A 19,368-nucleotide genomic window follows, 5' to 3' on the forward strand; every position below is an offset into this window, starting at 1 on the left:
CAGTGTAAAAAGATGGAAATCTTACTTACCATTTTGCACAATCTTCTCATCCTCCTGGTGGAAAGAAAAGGAGTCATTTTGGAGAAACGTCTATTAAACTTGAACTAATTGCACCTCACTTACCAAACACCCTTATTTGTTTTTAAGCCCCGGTTGTGGCATTGAAAGACCCAGACCCTGAACAATCCAACCCATCATACTGGAAACAAGAGGGAACATCAAGCGGACATCCATGCCAATTTTGCAAAAGAGTTCATCAAATTTGACGTGACTCACCTTGGAGTTTTTGAATCGATCTCTGTCACGCTGGTTTCTGACTCTGGAGGAGGTGAATAAACTGAACCAATCCAAACATGAAGTTAAACAGTTACAATGCTTGAAAATGTAGCATAAGATTCTGTATCGTACAATTTGAACAATACCTTTGTTTGAGCACTGTGATGACCTCGGCGTGGAAGAACTGGAACTTGGGGGTCTGGTCACATGGTGCGGAACAGCGTTCTGGAAGCCGCTCTTTATCCAGCTCATTACACTGCTTACAAATTGAAATAAGCATTAGTGTTTCTTAAAGATATGCCAGTGGCTTAAAGGAATAGTTCATTCAGAAATTAACATTTTCTGAAAATGTACTCATCCTCAGAGCATCCAAGATGTACAAACCCGATTCCAAAAAAGTTGGGACACTGAACAAATTGTGAATAAAAACAGAATGTAATGATGTTGAAGTTTCAAATTTCAATATTTTATTCAGAATACAACATAGATGACATTTCAAATGTTTAAACTGAGAAAATATAGAATTTTAAGGGAACAATAAGTTGATTTTAAATTTCATGGCATCAACAAATCTCAAAAAAGTTGGGCCAAGGCCATGTTTACCACTGTGTGCTGATAACAACTTGGGTTGTCCTTGTCTTTTAGTCCGGATGGATCATGTTTAGATATGGCTTCTTTTTTGACCTATAGAGTTTTAGCCGGCAACGGCGAATGGCACGGTGGATTGCGTTCACCGACAATTTGTTCTGGAAGTATTCCTGAGCCTATGCTGTGATTTCCATTACAGTAGCATTCCTATATGTGATGCAGTGTCGTCTAAGAGCTGAAGATCACAGGCATCCAGTATGGTTTTCCGGGCTTGACCTTTACGCACAGGTTTGTTCCAGATTCTCTGAATCTTTGGATGATATTATGTACTGTAGATGATGATAACTTCAAACCCCTTGTAGTTTTTCTCTGAGAAACTCCTTTCTGATATTGCTCCACTATTTTTCGCCGCAGCATTGGGGGAATCAATGATCCTCTGCCCATCTTGACTTCTGAGAGACACTGCCACTCTGAGAGGCACTTTTTATACCCAATCATGTTGCCAATTGACCTAATAAGTAGCAAAGTGGTCCTCCAGCTATTCCTTATATGTACATTTAACTTTTATGGCCTCTTATTGCTACCTGTCCCAACTTTTTTGAAATGTGTAGCTCTCATGAAATCCAAAATGAGCCAATATTTGGCATGACATTTCAAAAATGTCTCACTTTCAACATTTGATATGTTATCTATATTCTATTGTGAATAAAATATAAGTTTATGAGATTTGTAAATTATTCCATTCATTTTTTACTCACAATTTGTACAGTGTACCAACTTTTTTGGAATCGGGTTTGTAGATGAGCTTGTTTCTTAACAGTAAGAGATTTGGAGAAATGTATCTTTACATCACTTTTGTTTCTTACAAAAAACCCAGCTTTTCACATCAAATTATTTTAATTGATGGACTGGAGTTGTGCGGAATTTTGAATGATTTTAATCATCTGTTTGACGGCACCCATTCACTGCAGATGATCCACAAGTGATAGAATGTTACATTTCTATAAATCTGTTCAAATGAAGATACAAACTCATCTTGGTTGGCCTGAGGGTGATTGAGTTTTTGGCTCATTTCCATTTTTGGTGAACTACTCCTTTAAGTCTCTGTGAGATTGAGGTCCCTGTATATGATTTTGATTATTAGTAATAGTGATGCTTGTCTAAGCAAAACACTTTTAATAAACTTAAGGCACCCAATTTGCAACTAACATTGTCATCATTTCCACCTGTGTGCTTCACAGAATGACTCACTTAGGAGGGAACTTAGCGGTTGGTTCCACTTCAGATGCCTCGTCTTCTGACATCAGTTCTACTACTGGTATATGTGGCAAAGCCTCCTGATCTGGTGTAAGAGATACAGAGTAAATCTAGTTTACTGTCTGAATACTGAACACACCACAGAGTTTATCAATTTAACTTTGGCTGTTCATGCTTTGACTGTTTTTGTTAATTCGAACTGACTGATAACACACCTGGGAGGTCCTTTGCCTCATAAACCTGAAGCAAATAGAAAAAGAAAGGAAGACAAAGGAAACAGCAGAAAATGATTCATTTTGATTTGCAAGAATTCAACACTTTTAAAATGTATCAAATAAAGTTACTATGTTTAATTTAATTAATTAACTATTTAATGAAAGTTTATAGTTTCAGTGAACAAAGTTTCATTTGCTATATTATTTTTTTATTATTAATAATAACAAATATTTTATACTTTTTTTACACTCTTAAATATATCCTTAATGACATTTTAAATGATTAAATATAATAAATATTAATCAGTTAATCATTATTTTTTACCTTAAGTAAATAGAAAAAGTCAATGAAAACAAGTAAAACAAATATTGAAAATTATTAATTTTCAAAGAAGTTATTCAAATGTATCATATAAAGTTACTATTTATAACTCTAATTACTTATATGCACTGTCTAAGCTTTTATAAATGTATTAAAGTTTGGATTTATATTTATTTTGGTTATTTCTAATATTCTAACAAGTCTTGCACATAGTTTGCTAACCTCTGTGACTTCTTCAGATTCTGGACTCTTGTCCTGTATGTATTTCTCATCAGGCTGTGGGACCACTTCTCCAATTCCCTGTGTGATCCAGCCAATAACTCCAGACCTGGCAGACAGAGAGAGCTCAGGCTATGCGTGTGCTGCAAATACACTCGATGGACAATGATTCTTCAATTGCACTGATGTTCATGATAGGAGTACTGTTCATCACCTTACCTGTCTACAGACCCTTCATCCTGAAGTGACCGCAAGATGGTTAAGAGACAAGTTCATGCGAAGAATTTTTTTATTTTGAATGCACACTAATATGCAACACCAAATGGTATTAAATATCAAACTACTTTAGTTGACACTAAATCAATACTTTTGCATCAGAGTTGGCTCTCGTAAGAAGTGGACTCCCGGGCAGAGGCAGTGCGCTGGCAAAACCGTTGGAGATCCAGTTCAACATACCATTCTGAACACTGAAATAAACAGATTTCAGCATGTTTCATATGCAGACAGTTGGAGAATGTCTTCTTGTATACTTTATGGGATAGATAGGTTAAGACTCACCTATCTTTTGATGTTTGAGATGACTGGTCTTCCTTACTGCCTGTTTTGGATGAACTGAACTTATCTGCATGACAATAAGAGAGAAATAGTCTCATTGTGCATTAGTATCAAAACTACATTTTGATTGATTATATGTACTTGTGCTTCACATTAAACCTAATCACGTTAAAACATTTAAATCAGTAATAGTGGCATAAATTTACCTCGATTTGATGTTTTCCCATTCTTCAGAGGAAAACCAAGGGAGATATAAGAATTGGAGGTTTAATTTATTAAAGTACATTTATTATGTCTCATTTTGTTTTCTTTTTCTCATGGTTAATGAAGTTAGAACAAAACCATTCAGATTCATTTTAGATCTGGCCATTTTTACACTTTTATAATAGAGAAAGGAAACAGGAATAGTGAGGTGTGGGAATAGGATTAGAAAATGTTGCATGCTAGGCTCGAAACTGAATTACCCACATAAGCACCATGACTCAATATGTCAGAACATGTGCGCTAACTGCTCAAACTATTCTTTGAGTAATTTACAGTAAGTGTGGATTTACCGCCGCGATCGCCTCCTCCCCCAGATCCCCCTGTGTGTCAGGAGGATGTGGCACGACCTTCACCACCCAGTTAAACATCCTGAGACTCTGTTAAATCAATAAATATCGCTTAAACACACTGATGAAGGAATAGACTATGGAAAAATGCCATAAAATCCCATTGTTTGAGTCAACGGGCTGTATATATGAAAAGACAATCTTAACTTGAACTAAAACCCAGAACCCTTCATCGGAGCTAATTCATAATTCACATGCTTCAGTCAACAGTATTTAAAGATAAGGAGAAGGATTTTATCCTTGGGAAAGCCCAATGAAGTTTCTATTCATCCAAACTAATAGGGAACCACACAACAGTTTCAGAAATAGATTGATGTCACATTTGCCACATCCTTTAGCAAACACAAGAGGTTTGAAACAATGAAAGCAGTTTTTTTATGAGTCTGCAGACTAGTTCTCACGACAGGCTTGCTCTAAAATTATCAGACAGATTTGGACCCAAATGTCTCATTTAAAATACAATGATGTTATGAAAAACAGACCCAGTATGGCAAGCATTAAAATGATTAGCAGTCAGCAGAGGCAGTGGAGGGGTGTTCAGGAAGTCAAGCAAAAGTCAGATAATCATTTCTTTGATCTTTCACTCTGTCCATTTAAATGTTTTGCACAAAGCAAAATGAACTAATCGATCAAGTTTAGCCCAAGGGATTAAGATGCGCTAACTATATTATTGTTTTTAATAAATGTATTATTGTTTATTCTATTTCATATTAGTTCCTAATGTATTAGTGTGTCAACTTTTACAACTTTAAATATTAAGAAATGTATTTGTGAACACTAGGTACAGTTCAAAACTTTGGAGTCAAAAAAAAAATATATATATATATATAAAAAAACAATAGTACTTTTATTCAGAAAAAAACTAAAAACATTTAATAGCACAACGGTTTTCAGCATTGATCATAATAATAAAGCATATTTTAATGATTCCTGAAGGATCACGTGACACTGAAGACTGCATGGAGAAAATTCAGTTTTTCCAAGAAAGGAATAAATTACATTTTATTTATTTATTAATTTTACATATTTTACATTTTTTAATTGTAGTAATTTGTATAATTTCAATTGCAGTAGTCTTACTGTATTTTCAAAATAATACAGTTTTGGTCCATTTATTTCAAAATCCTTAACGACCCAAAACCTTTGAACGGAACAGAAAAAAGAAATAGAAATTAAACAGAATAAATAAATGTTAAATTTTAACTACTTTGCTAAATAGTATTAATGTATATGCAACAACCTTATTGTATAGTGTTTAACTGTTTAAAGTGAGTACACTTGAAAAAACTTTAAGAAATGTAATTTTACTAAAAAAGGATTAATATACTGGTTAATCCTAAACCATCAGATCTAAATCACTGCTCCCTTTTAGAGCACCATCATCATGTTACATAACTTTTAGTATAATCAAGTTTTTTACCTGAATGTTGAGCAGAAGTTGGGCATTGAGACCATCCAGAGGGAACTTCAGCAATCTGTGTGGATTAGGATTGAGGCAGGACTGGGCTAACAGGATTAAATCTTGAAGGACAATGCTACCACTCATAAGACTATATTTATATATATAATAAAATCATCCTATTCAAAATAGCAACATATCTAATGCTATAGTGTTTTGCACTACGACAAAATGTGCACTTTTTCTTCTTCGTAGTATTTCTCCATGCAACATTTTTCAGCATGATGTCAAGATGTTCTGAGTGGTTGCTAGGGTGTTGCTTTAAGGTTGTAATGTGATTACGAGGGTGTTCTGGGTAGTTGCTAACTGCCACGGTTCAAAAACAGTAAAAAATCAAAACCCAAGATTGCATTAACATACACAGCTAATAAAATAAAGTATTCAGCCAATACCAGGAGTTCAGTGAGTGGATTCATGTAAACTACACATGAAAATGATGAAGATTCATGTAAGGACAAACATAATTGCATTTAAAAAAATAGCCTACACTATCAGGTCTCATCTCTGAGATTAACCCTGTTGGTAAACTATGGAACATAAAGAAAACATGTTCTCACACCCAATTGGTAAGATTTGGGTTTCGTGGAATTAACTAATCAGAGCTGACAGTGAGAGAAATTAGCACAAAGGAGCATCCAAAGAGCTAATTCATGCTACATGCTAATTTTGTTAGCCTCTCTATTCCCTGCATCTGAACTCTGTACTTCTGGTTCATCAAATGCTACATAAGTAACGCCCGTTTACTGTGATTCTTTGACTTTAGAGGTGACCGGATCTAACTTTTTGCTTTCAGAAGCCAATGCCATGGCTATGCTAGGTCTAAGCAGCTAAACACCAGCAGATCCAATAATGAGATGAAGGCAGGATTAGCTCTGAACCAGTGATAGGCCAATGCAGCCAATAAAGGGTGAGATGTTGCCTTACAGACACTAACCATAGCCATTTTCGTGCAAACCAAAAACTGATCTCAGGTAAGCCCCTAAAGCATATCTCTTAGCACCCTCTGGCCCATGTCATCACTTTGTCCTCGAATCTGATTGGAAGAAATGCAGAAGAGAGTTAATCTAATCCTCTAACAGGATATTGCTTGGAGAGAGTGAAGCATGGTCCCATGAGTTTGTTTTGGGAATTAAAATGAGAATTGTAGGTCATTGAGTGGTTGTTCTTGGTGTTTTAACTAATTGCAGGCATTTAAAGTAAATTATAAGGAACTTTAATAAACCAATAGACAAGAGAAAAATGCACAATGTTGAAGCCAGTGTTGCCAAATGCTTTCAATTAAAAGTAGCTAAAACTGGTAGCTAAATGTTACTAGGTGACATCATATAGGCAAATTCACTGATCTATATAAAGATTGAATGTAGGTCAATGGGCAAGATGAAAACTTAGATTTGGTTTGTCCTAGAAGTTACTATATTTGTTCTAAACTTAGAAAAAGAAAGTCTTAAAAGAGACGGGGAAGTCACTTAATCTAGCTACAATGTAGCTAAATTGGCAACACTGAAAGATCAAATGATAATTTTTAGAATTCCAACTGAATTAATCTGAAAGAAGAGAGTCATATACAATGACTTCAGGATGAATAACTTATGGCTTAATTAAAATTTTTGGTTGAACTAACCCTTTAATTGACTAATCATATCCGCAGCACATGTGAAAGTGTGAATTAGTACTAGCAAAGATTATAGAATACCCAAGACATGTCACTCGTATAGTTAAGAATGGGGAAAAAAAAAATCACTGACCTATTATAGATCAGTGGAAAAAATGCAACGCTCGGTATGGCCGCTAAATCGCAGGAAGTCCCACCCTCTGAAAGAAAGAGCCAATCGCTAATTGGTAAAGTCATTACATCACTGCAGCTGCCTTTAGAAGTCCCGGTTGCTATAGAAACAGTCAGCGCTCTGACATGTGCTCTTGTACTGCACGTACAAGAATTCTATTCTTATTGAACAGTTTGGGAATTCAAAGCGATAGGAGTTGCACTTGCATGCCCGAGAAGCGTTTCAAAGATGGCCACTGAGTGACATGAGATTGTAAGAGCAGATGATTGCTATAAAGGAGGGAAGAAGTGCTTCCAATCTTTGTGTTCTTGTTAGCAATGGTTACCTCCAAAGAAACATGTGCAGCCATTATGGTTTTGTATCAAAATTGCCTCACATGCAAGGAAATTGCTACAAAGAAAATTGCACCTGAAAGAACCATTAACCAGATCATCAAGAACTTCAAGGAGAGAGGTTCGACTGCATTGAAGAAGTCAACAGGACGTCCCAGAGTGTCCAGCAAGCCCCAGGATCGTCTCCTCCTGAGGAGTCAGCTACAGAATCATGTCTCCAGTGTCTCCAGTGGAGAGCTTGCTCAGGAATGACAGAAGGTTGGTAAGAGATTTTGGACCACGGCCTGGTGTCAAGAAGGGCAGCAAAGAAGCCACATCTCTCCGAAAGAAAAAACTAAACAAAAAAACAACAAAAAGAAAATGTCAAGGACAGACTAAAATTCCTCAAGACGTACAAGGATTGGACAGCAAAGTAATTTTCTCTGATGAAGCCCCCTTCTGTCTGTTTGGGACATCTGGAAAATCGATTGTTCAGAGAAGAAAAGGTGAACGCTACCATGAGTCCTGTGTTGTGTCAGCAGTGAAGCATCCTCAGACCATCCATGTGTTAGGGTTGCTTTTCAACCAAGGGAGTGGACTTTCTCATAATTCTTCCCAAAAACACTGCTGTGAATAAACAACGATATCAGAACGTCCTGCAAGAGCATCTTCTTCCAACGATCCATTTGCAATTTGGTGATGATTCGTACATTTTCAAGCATGATGGAGCACCATGTCACAAAGCAAGAGTGATAAAGAAGTGGCTCGAAGATCATTACATTTTAATAATCTGTGGCCAGGCAACTCTCCGGATCTCAAGCCCATAGAGAAACTGTGGTCAGTCCTCAAAAGGCGAGTGAGCAAAAGCCCACAAATTGTGATCAACTCCGAGAACTAATAAGGCAAGAATGGATCTCCCTCAGTTAGGATTTGGCCCAGAAGCTAATATCAATATCAATACCAGAAGCTAATATCAATATTAAATTATTAGTGGATTAATTAATTAGTAGTTCACTGGTACAGTAGCTGTGGTTGCTGTTTGTAACACCTGACAAGTATATACACAGCAAGTATAATATACACACAATATAACAGATACTGTATAAAAATATGAATCAAACATTTGCAAAGGGTATAGACTAAGCTAGTGGACTAATTGATTAGTGGTATGCTAAATTCACTAAATTTGGTAGTTGGGGTAGCCGTTTGTAATGCCTGATCGAACTAAATATATATGTTAAAAATGTTTTTTTATCAAACTACTACGAATGTTATAAGTTAAATAAGCAGGCTAGTTAGCTAGCAGAATGCTAAACTGGCATCCCGAAATCTAAGTTGAAAACAATACAAACAAAGAATGATAGTAGATCCTTCTAAACAAAAATACCTAGTTTTGGTTAGATACTATTACCTAATACTAATAATACAATATTAATATTATTAAGACAATTATGGTCAAAATTACAGATGACCCGCATTATAAACTGAAGTTGTAGGCTTTTTCCAGAATTTACAAACATTCTTTCAGCAAAAGGAATCACTTTGGAGGTGGATTTGATTCAGTGGGTGGATGGCTACATCTGGCATCTACAGCACAATAGCAGGAAAATAACATTTACACAACACTACCATAACGTAAATGATATACTTCTGATAAAATAAATAAATAAATAGAAGCTACTGTATAGTGTTACTGTACTCAAACCAAAATGAAGGAAGTGCACAATCAGCAGAGGAAGTTAAAAATTAAAGGGATACTTAGCCTACATCCGTATACTCCATTTTATTGTGAGCAAGCTAAATACCACATAATATCGGTGAACAAAAGCAATACATGCCCTGCATGATTTACCCAATTGTTAATATAAAACATAAAATTAAGGGAGAGTTTTTCCATTTGGCACTAAAAAAAGCACAATCACATTCATTTTGACATGAAATACAAAAAAAAAGACACAGGTTAAAAACACAGAAGGCCACGTGAACAGAGCTTAAGCAGCACAAAGTCTACTACGAAAAGCCTTTGGTGTTCAGTGAAATTAAGTACATTTCCAACACAAAGGAAATGCTGCACTGCTAAGGCACAGATTCAGCATTGAAAGGCACTGATGGACACAATCTGAGGCCAGGAATGCCTCTCAAACACAAAAACTTGTGGAAGTACAGTGTGGAAAACAAAGGAGAGTCCCACAGGAAGATAAACTATGGGGGGTGGGGGGTGAGTAGGGGTGCGCTAATGTAGGTCATGATGACAGTACGACCACACCTCGAATCGCCTTTTCCCCTCCTCCTCGTCTTTGGCGCGCGCTCAGTGGAACTCCGGCAGAGGAAATGCTGGCAAGCTACAAGCCCCCATCCCCCTCTTTTTCTCTCTCCATAAAGTCCGAAATCAGCAACATCTGTGTAATGCAAGTCAGACAAGGCTCCACGGGGGAAGAGACTATAAACCCTGCTAAATGTGCGTGAGACAATTTATTAAGCCTGACTTTTCTTTTAACCCTGCGCTTTCTGCAAGGCCTCGCCACGGAGTTTGCGAAACAAATGTGCTGATCTGAGCTTGTTTTCATACATCCAACGTTTCGCACCGCGTACAACCAAACGGGCTCAAGAGGAAAACACAAAAACCTTGCAGACGGACGAATCACTCGCAAACATAAAAAAGAACCACAAAACAATCAAGTGCAAATTCTACATTGGGAACGGGGATTTTGATTGGATGAGCACCATGAATGAAAAGGTGTTTGTGTGTGTCTCTTAGAAAACGCACGTGCAGAAAGTTTGGCTATTGGGTAGCGAAAGTGTGCGTATGTTATCAGACCCACTGCTGCAGGGACCTTTTGCAGTGAACTAACGCTTTAGGTGTCTCTTTCCTTTGGAGTGTGGTGATAATGATGTATATGACTCCCAGAATGCACAGCACCAGAACCAGAGGCACAGTCACTAAAATGAGGGTCATGATGTGTTCATCAGTCTCCTTCGCTCTTAGAATGACATCTACTTCCTTTTTCTGATCTTCATTTCCATCTTCAGTATCTTCTTCATCATCATTTTTGTGGTCGTCAGGGTCTTGATTCTTGTCGTTCGTCTCAGGTGATCGATGGTCGGGATTTACATCCGTTTCTGCATCAAAGTGCACCCGGCAGCCCATGAAATCATTTAAAATGGATCTTGGGTATCCAGCGTCGACCTTCATTCGCTTGTTATCGAACCTCCAGTATTTGCTGTCTTTGTAGAAGTACGTGTACGCTGTGGGGAAAAGAGTTTAAACGTTAATTAGTGTATTTAAATACACTAGTCAATAATATGGTATAATATTCTGGCAAATACTTTATTCCACAGCTATAAAAGAAATGTGCCAAAGACGATCATGAACAATTGAATGAAATGAGAAGTGAGAGCAGAACGTTTTTAAGTCAAAGGTCTTATTGCGCCCCAGTTTTTCAGCAGTGAGGTCACATTTTCCTTCTCAGCTTGGCATTAATGGGCTAGTCTCTCTTTTTTCTTGCATTCAGCCATGACATTTTTCTCGGGCAGCGTCGCCCCAGCCTGACTCACCTCCATCATCGCTGAGGAAGGCCCCTTTCAAGGAGCCGGGAATGGATCCCCACATGCTCACTGGCTTAGGGTAATCTTTATCCACGGCACGGGATTCTTCACTAAACCGCCAATATCTTCAAGAGAAAGCAGCAATGGAAAATAATACTTTAATTCTACGTCTATGCTAATACATAAACTGTTAGCTCACAAAAAAAAGTCAAAAGCTATATATTTGACCGAACTTTGTCCAGATAATATTTCATTCCATAAGTAAAAGTAACGTACAGTAAAAATATGTTTAATTATATATCTTTTTTTATTATATAGCCATTATATAGTTATAATACTTTCTGAGGGGAATATTCTTGGAAATATACTGCAAAGCAATTTCTGGAAATAAAATTGGACATTCTTTATACAGTTATATATTGTTTTTCTAGATGAAATGTAAATCAAAAAATAATTTGGTTGGGGTGACACGTTGACACAATTGTATTTTTCTAAGCTAACTGCTTTTTCATTTAAGAGAAGTTCACCCAACAAACTAAAATCTCTTATTATTTCCTCACCTTCCACTTGTTCCTAACACAATGAGTTTCTTTCTTCTGTTGAACACAAAAGCAACCAGTTGACGGTAACCACGGTTTGCAAGAAAATCCTATGGAAGTCTGTACGGTTTGTTTTGTTACCAAAATGTCTTAATTTTGGGTGAACTATAACTTTGGTCTCTATTTTAACTATCTAAATGCAAAGTGTAAAGTGCACGGTGTAGGTGCACTCAGGGTGTGTCCAAATCAACTTTTGCTATTTTAATGACGGAAAAATGGTCCGTGCGCATTTTTGGAATGGGTTGTCCCTATTCTCTTAATGAGTAATGGGCGTAACGTTCAATACACCAATCCGAGTGTCATCTCCCATTCCCTTTAAGAGTGAAATGGGCTCGCGCCATGGTGGATTGCTATTTACATGGTGGAATTTGTTGGCGGAAAAGTTGAACGCTACTCATGCGAAGAAAAAAACAATCTGCTCGTGCGCAAAGTTAAAGCGCGCGAGGAGATCATCTACGGGACAAGCTGGACTCTACCAAAGCTTCCCGAGGTGAAGAAGGCATGGGATGAGGTAGCAGTGATTGTGTCCTCGTCTTCTGGCATCATTATGTAGACTACACAATAATATTTTTTTTACACTGTATTGTTTTTGTTTTTAAAATTTGCAATGTTTGTGTGATGTGCATCCCTGTGTGTAATAAGCAAAGTCAACGCGCACTGTGGACCCGCCAAGAGGCGCATTTTCTACCAACGCGCTCTTTAAATAAATAAAAATATATATTGCGCCATTGACTTTAGACTTTAGACCATGTTTGAATTGGTCTATGGCGCAGTTTATTTTCAACTACTTAAAATATCAATGCACCCGAACACACCTCTTTTTTTACATCAGCGTGCCCATTGCCGCACAAATGGGCGCAAATGCATTTTCTAATTAAACGACGTGGTGCTGGACGGGAAAATTCAAATGGTGCCGGACTGAAACTAGGAAACACACTTGCACTGCGCCTTGCGTCGAATTGCGCCGGATGTATGATAGGGACCTTTAAGTCCCAGCTCAAATTGCCCTCAAAATAATTATTATGTTGTTCTGTTATTGGCTAACTCTCAATCGCTTGACACATCTGGCTGTTTCCACAAGGGCCCCAGCATGTTTACCTGTCTCCTCTGAAGAAGTACGTATAGCCAGATGGTTCCCACCACACTGCTGTGTCCACTCTGTTAGGCATGCCTTGACCATAACGAAACAAGTCCTGAGGGTATCCGGGCTCCACGTCTGCTTCTCTGAAAAGCCAGTATTTACTTCCTGTGGGAGTGATATAAAAAATACAAAGAGGGAATGGACAAAAAGCCACATTAGATGGGAAGACTTGAACGGGAGGAGTTGCATGGCTGAGAGATGACATCAGAGACCTCTATTCAATTACTGAGAGTGCACAGAAGATGATTTGTGTTGCATGAAAGCCAAGCACAAATTAAACCTGAAATCTCACAATCTGCATAAACAACAAAACAATAACTGTAGCTCTGTCTACTACACATTCCCTGCTCCAAATTTTCCAGGTTTCTTCTCTCAAGATGAAAACAGAGCAGTCAGCATCTGGAGCTGAAGCTGACGCAATGCAGCCGAAGTCCTGAGATGCGGCCAGATTTTCCTTCTTTCCTCTCTGGGAGTTTTACAAGTGACATAATTTGCCTTCAAGATGCTGTTACAGCAAGTGGAACAGATGTTTAAAGGAGAAGTAGATTGATAACAGGGAAATATTAAATGATTTTGATGTCATGTCTATCATACTCTATATCACTGTCATAAAAACAACTTTGGAACACAATAAAAAAATATGATAGATATATTAAATATATGACTCAGACCTTTAAAGAAAACAAATTTCCCATCATGCCGTTCATAGGCAGCATCTATGTCCTCTGGAAGCCCCATCCAGAAGAAGGAGATTGGCATTGGGTAATTATCCAGCACCCGATTCCTCCTAACCCTCCAGAACCAACGACCCTGACAAACAATAACAACAATCATTTAACTTGGCACTTGACAAAAAGATGTGTGGAGATTTATGCTTTGTCAGAAACGTTCGACCATCTTCTTTCAGACACCTGATGCAAATGATGGTCAAAAACAAACAAAATACACTGCTTGTAGTTTACATAATTATTTAGTTACTAAGGTGTTCTAAGTGGCCTTTTTATGAATAACCACTATATACATTGTAACTGCACTTACTCAAGATCACTTTTTCTAACCTTGAACACAAACATCTCCCCTCTAAGCAGGGTCACAGTGTCAAAGTTCCCCTCGCAGATGTCAGGTGCATCCTGATCTGAGCGAGCTGTGGGCTTGGGTCTATGGGACCTCCTGGTTGGGTGGACTGGAGGCACCCAGGGCTTGGTGGGCCGCAGCGAGGCTCTGGTTGTTTTCGGTAGGGCCACTGTAGTGGTTGGCTCCGGCTTGGCAGTGGTTGTAAACAGGGTTGTGGTGGGATGTGCCCGAGTGGTGACAGTCTCTGGAGGTCCTGTAAATACCAAACCATAATGTATTTTCACACTTAGCTAACCATCCTCATACTGCATTGACACAGAGCGTGTCACTTTTCCATCCAGCACCAGAAGGCCCATGAGGCTCATTCAGCCAGCAGTGGAAGCCTTTCAAATGGAGAAAACAGACTCAAACATGACACATACACTGAAAAATTATTTGGTGCAGAATTCAATGCAACTGGACTGAAGCCACAAGCACATAAAACAGCAGAGTGTGGATGACAACTCTATTATAAATGTGACAACGCCTAAAGAAATCATCGGATAATGACTGATCTGCATGTAAGAATTCACAGTTGTATCAGATACATATTTTCAAATGCAAAAGTGCCATCTGGAATTTTGCGTAAAGGGGGATTCACACCGATATTGAAAATGAATGTGGAATTAGTGCTGTTACAAGGACTCTTACAAAACATGTGACGTTAGGGTCAGACTGGACATTTAAATGTGATTGTGTTTATGAGCGTAACACTGAATCATGTGAATGTGAATTCATATAATGGACCTAATTTAACTAACTATAATTGACAGTAGGGTAAATTAACTAAACAGGAAATATCTCAGACTAGCTTACCATAGATCTGATGAATGCCATTTATATCATCTTCAGTCAGTGAGAAGCTATCTGTGTCCATCCACTGGTAGAATGGCGCCATGATGGCAGAAGGGTTGTTGGAGTGCTCCAACCCCAACGCATGACCCAACTCGTGAACTGCAACCAGAAACAAGTCGACGCCTACAACCAAACAAAAACAGACAATTAAATTACTAAACTATACACTTAGAAAAAAACTGTCTGATTCTGAACAGATCAAAGACATTTAGATGCTGCAAACATCCACACATTCTCTGTGGGAAAGTACACAGTAAAAAAAATTGAATTTAATTTGAAGTAGGAAAAATAGTGCAGAAATCTTTTCACACCTGAGCTCTCCCGTTGGTTCAAGGTCCATGGCTCATCTATATCGAAATGTGTGTCTCCTCCCATTCCAGGACCAGGGAAAAAGGCATGTGCCAGAGAGCCTCCTTCCCCATCAAAGAGAGACATATCGCCATGATATCCAGAGGCAAACAGTAGTATTATGTCAGGCCCCTCACTGCCATTCTTTATCTCATGATATGGGACCTCCTCGAACATCAGAGGCGTTACTTTCTCCCAAACCTGGAAGGCTTTGCGAATAGCCTCATAGGTCTGCTCTTGGCCCACTTTGGGTGAGTGGTTCTGAATGCTTGGGCAGGGAAAAATATGTTTTTTGTCTCATTATTAACTTGATGATCATTAACTTGATCAATGTAAACTGAATTTGTTTTTGTAGTACTGAGGTTTAAATCACCTGTAAGTCAGCTTGTCCTGATCCCACTTGTGACCAGTAAGTGTGTACCGCTTGCGGCGAGTACCTCCCTCTGCTGACTCCTCGAAACGGTCAGGAACTCCACAGCGAGGTCTTTTCATGGCACTGAAAAAAAAAAAAAAATTTATATATATATATATATATATATATATATATATATATATATATATATATATATATATATATGTATATATATATAGTGTGTGTGTAATTATATATAAAATAATACATTTATATCAATATAATTTAGTATTATTGGTATATTGTAGCATTTATTAATATTTTGAATTATTTTTTATATTTTCAGTTAACATTTTAATTGTATTTTTTTAGTAGTTTTCTTAATTACAGTAATATATTTTTATCATGCGTACATATGTATTTTTTGATGTTTCTTGCTTTCTCAAAGCTGCTATTCTAAATTTTGTTGTACTTTGTACAATGACAATAAAGTATCTTACTTTTATGCGCTTTTGTCATTTTAATAACGTTTTTCTTATATATATATATATATATATATATATATATATATATATATATATATATATATATATATGTATATATATATAGTGTGTGTGTAATTATATATAAAATAATACATTTATATCAATATAATTTAGTATTATTGGTATATTGTAGCATTTATTAATATTTTGAATTATTTTTTATATTTTCAGTTAACATTTTAATTGTATTTTTTTAGTAGTTTTCTTAATTACAGTAATATATTTTTATCATGCGTACATATGTATTTTTTGATGTTTCTTGCTTTCTCAAAGCTGCTATTCTAAATTTTGTTGTACTTTGTACAATGACAATAAAGTATCTTACTTTTATGCGCTTTTGTCATTTTAATAACGTTTTTCTTATATATATATATATATATATATATATATATATATATATATATATATATATATATATATATATATATATATATATATATACATATATATATACACACTCACACATAAACATTTAATTTTTAGCTTAAATTTATTTCTTTTTCAGTTTTAACCAAAAATTTACTTAATCTTTTTCACTTAGTTGCCAACGCAACATTTTTTTAGTTCTGACAGTTTTCATTAAATATTTATATTTTATCACACCTTTATTTCCAATAACGAAAAAGCTTTTTTTAACAATAACAAGACTGGTATAAAATTTAAAATAATAATTAACAATAATTCCAAACACATTTTAACATGGATAAAAATTATTTTATTGATAATAAAATTGTTTTTCTTATTGCTAAAAATACTAATTTTATTAAGTCATGAGTAGTATGGATAAACTACGAGTCCTAGTTGCACTGTTTTACAGTTTATATTTTCTACACAACTGAAACAGACTGAGATCATCTTATTGTTTCACAGGCATTTGAAGAAGAGGAAATCATACTTAAGCGTGACCAAGTCCATATGTCCGGTCACCTCCAGGCCATAGAAGCGCTGCATGTCCTTAATGGCACTAGAAAGAATTTGGGCTGATTGCATGGTGGACATTTGTCTGCTAGCCTGGGACAGGTAGCCATACATCCTCAGCCATGACTATGAGGGACAACAGAGACAGAAAATGTTGGAGAGTTGACAATGTGTAACTTGTAACAACTACTAAGTGTGGTGACGATGAGATTGCACAACAGAAAGGAAAAACAAACATACAGGAAGACATTAATAGACAAGTGGCTTTCTGGTTTTGCAACTATCCGTTAGAATTCATCAGGAAATGTTATGGAGGTTAGAAATAAGATAAGTTAAGCCTTAAACTACAAAAAAGTACACCACTGACCATTTTTAAATGTTTGGTTAAGAATTGAATATGAATATGCATATTAATATCTGAATGTGTCTTCATTTAAGATTACTGTCACATGGTCAGACTATGAGGACATGTAAACATCCTTAGGCACATCCTCACACGCAGGACAGATGTGGTGATGTTCACCAGAGGCTGCGGAAACTTCCTATTAAAATTTTCAACCTTGAAATTACCAAACGGTTACTAAACCTTTTTGACTGCATGTTTGTATTTATCAGTTATGTGAACAATAACCAATAAGTTATTTCTGCTTTATAATGCATTAATATGCTGATCATTATATATACAATTTTATTTTTTAATAATAATAATATATATTGTTGTAGTTATTTACAGTATTATATTTCATTAAAGCTGTTATGACCTATATAAATGTACATTTCACATTTGTTTCTGGGTTTATCACTTGACAATGATAATTATTTAAAATTAAATTAAATTAAATTAATGCATTTAGCAGACGCTTTTATCCAAAGCGACTTACAGTGCATTCAGGCTATCAATTTTTACATATCATGTGTTCCTGGGGAATCGAACCCCCAACCTTGCGATTGCTTGCTTGCTAGCGCAGTGCTCTACCAGTTGAACTACAGGAACACAAAAAAAGAGATAAGTAATTATCCAAACAAGTTAAAGTGTGTATGGAGTTATTTATCAGTAAAATTTATATTAAAGAACATACGAGTTGAAAAGTGTAAATTAAGAAAACCCGATTTCAAACTGTAAAGTTTCCTTAAATTTGCCTTTATCTTATAAAACTAAATCTAAAACTCATACTTGTCCAATCCTGGAAGCAAAATGTGTCCAATACTTGTACAAATACAAACCCCATTAAGTTAGCTTCGTGCCGTCAGTATTAGTACATAACGATAGAGTCCACAAACCTCTGCGTTAAAAGCGTGTTCTTCTGCAGTCGTTTCAGCAATGTTGACAAACAGCAGGATGAAAATCATAGTCACAGGTCTCAGCGAGCGATGCGATCTACTCCTGCGGGCTGACATCTCTCCACTCCCGGGTCAGCAATGAAAACGAACACGCAACCTGCAATCGCTTAGATTAGTCGCAGCCCGGGAGATTCTAGTCTTTTATTACCAAAATAAACGCATTGTTCTTATCGGACCACAAATCCACTAACTTAGTGCACGTTTTATCCCGTCAAGTTTTTGCTCGTATTGTTATCCGCGCAGTTTTGCAAAATTGGAAAAGGTCTCCAGCGGAGTGCGCAAGCTTGTAAACTATAACATTAGCATGACCAGCAACAACCCGTTAAATATTGAATAAATACACTACTTGTTGATATCTGCATTGCATTGTCTGTGTTGATATAAGCACCGCCTGGATAAACCCATCTGGAAATGTCGAGGACCAGGCGGCGCGTGTTCGAAACGATCCTTAAAATTTTTGCAGGACACCAAATATGAGCATGAAAGCTCGTGAGGATCTCGTGCAGATCTGCAGCCGCACCCGATTCCCTGCCCACTTTGTCTGTTTATCTTTGTGATATTATACCCGCCATTCTTGGTTTTATAATAAACATTCCAGAAAACATTAACAAGAAAATGCAGATAAAGGGAGATATACTGGAGAAGAAAAAAAAACAGAAAAAACAGTCAAGCAAATGCAACTTGCATTTTTAGTTGTCACTGCCACCTGTTGTTCATATTCAGTACTGTAAATAAAGTGTGATTCAAAGTACGCAAGAATATATATATAAAGATTGATCAATGCCTCTCTTTGTGAATCACATTCAAGCTTTTTTACTTCAAACACTACATTTCTTTGACAGAACATGTAATGTTCACTGACGGTCCATTATCTTGGAGTGTTCACTCTGAGCTAACATGCTAACAGTTAGCTTGTGTACTTGAGGTAGCTTTTGTACCAAACAAACCATTATGTGTTGGGTAAAAATTTGATTTAACTATTTGTCATGTGTTGTTGATTTCCCGCTTTGACG

General features: G+C 36.7%; 2 protein-coding genes across 2 annotated transcripts; both read right to left on the reverse strand.

Moving 5' to 3' along the window:
* Positions 1–272: 272 nt before the first annotated feature.
* LOC113066387 (uncharacterized) lies at positions 273–4,084 on the reverse strand. Its single transcript, XM_026238294.1, has 10 exons — positions 3,987–4,084; positions 3,639–3,660; positions 3,436–3,499; positions 3,245–3,344; positions 3,097–3,116; positions 2,881–2,986; positions 2,337–2,361; positions 2,116–2,206; positions 423–532; positions 273–313 (listed from the first exon to the last, which is right to left on the reverse strand). The coding sequence occupies exons 1-10, from the start codon at positions 4,062–4,064 to the stop codon at positions 273–275; spliced, it is 657 nt and encodes a 218-aa protein (XP_026094079.1). The 5' UTR covers positions 4,065–4,084.
* Positions 4,085–9,360: 5,276 nt separating this feature from the next.
* On the reverse strand, positions 9,361–19,013 carry mmp15a (matrix metallopeptidase 15a). The gene is made up of 10 exons (XM_026238727.1): positions 18,296–19,013; positions 16,992–17,140; positions 15,573–15,695; positions 15,163–15,467; positions 14,813–14,974; positions 13,942–14,210; positions 13,555–13,693; positions 12,841–12,988; positions 11,153–11,268; positions 9,361–10,843 (listed from the first exon to the last, which is right to left on the reverse strand). Exons 1-10 carry the CDS (start codon positions 18,410–18,412, stop codon positions 10,410–10,412), a joined length of 1,962 nt encoding a protein of 653 aa, XP_026094512.1. The 5' UTR covers positions 18,413–19,013; the 3' UTR covers positions 9,361–10,409.
* Between the last annotated feature and the right edge of the window lie 355 nt (positions 19,014–19,368).

Source organism: Carassius auratus, chromosome 50 (genome assembly GCF_003368295.1).
Source record: "Carassius auratus strain Wakin chromosome 50, ASM336829v1, whole genome shotgun sequence".
NCBI classification, from domain to species: Eukaryota; Metazoa; Chordata; class Actinopteri; order Cypriniformes; family Cyprinidae; genus Carassius; species Carassius auratus.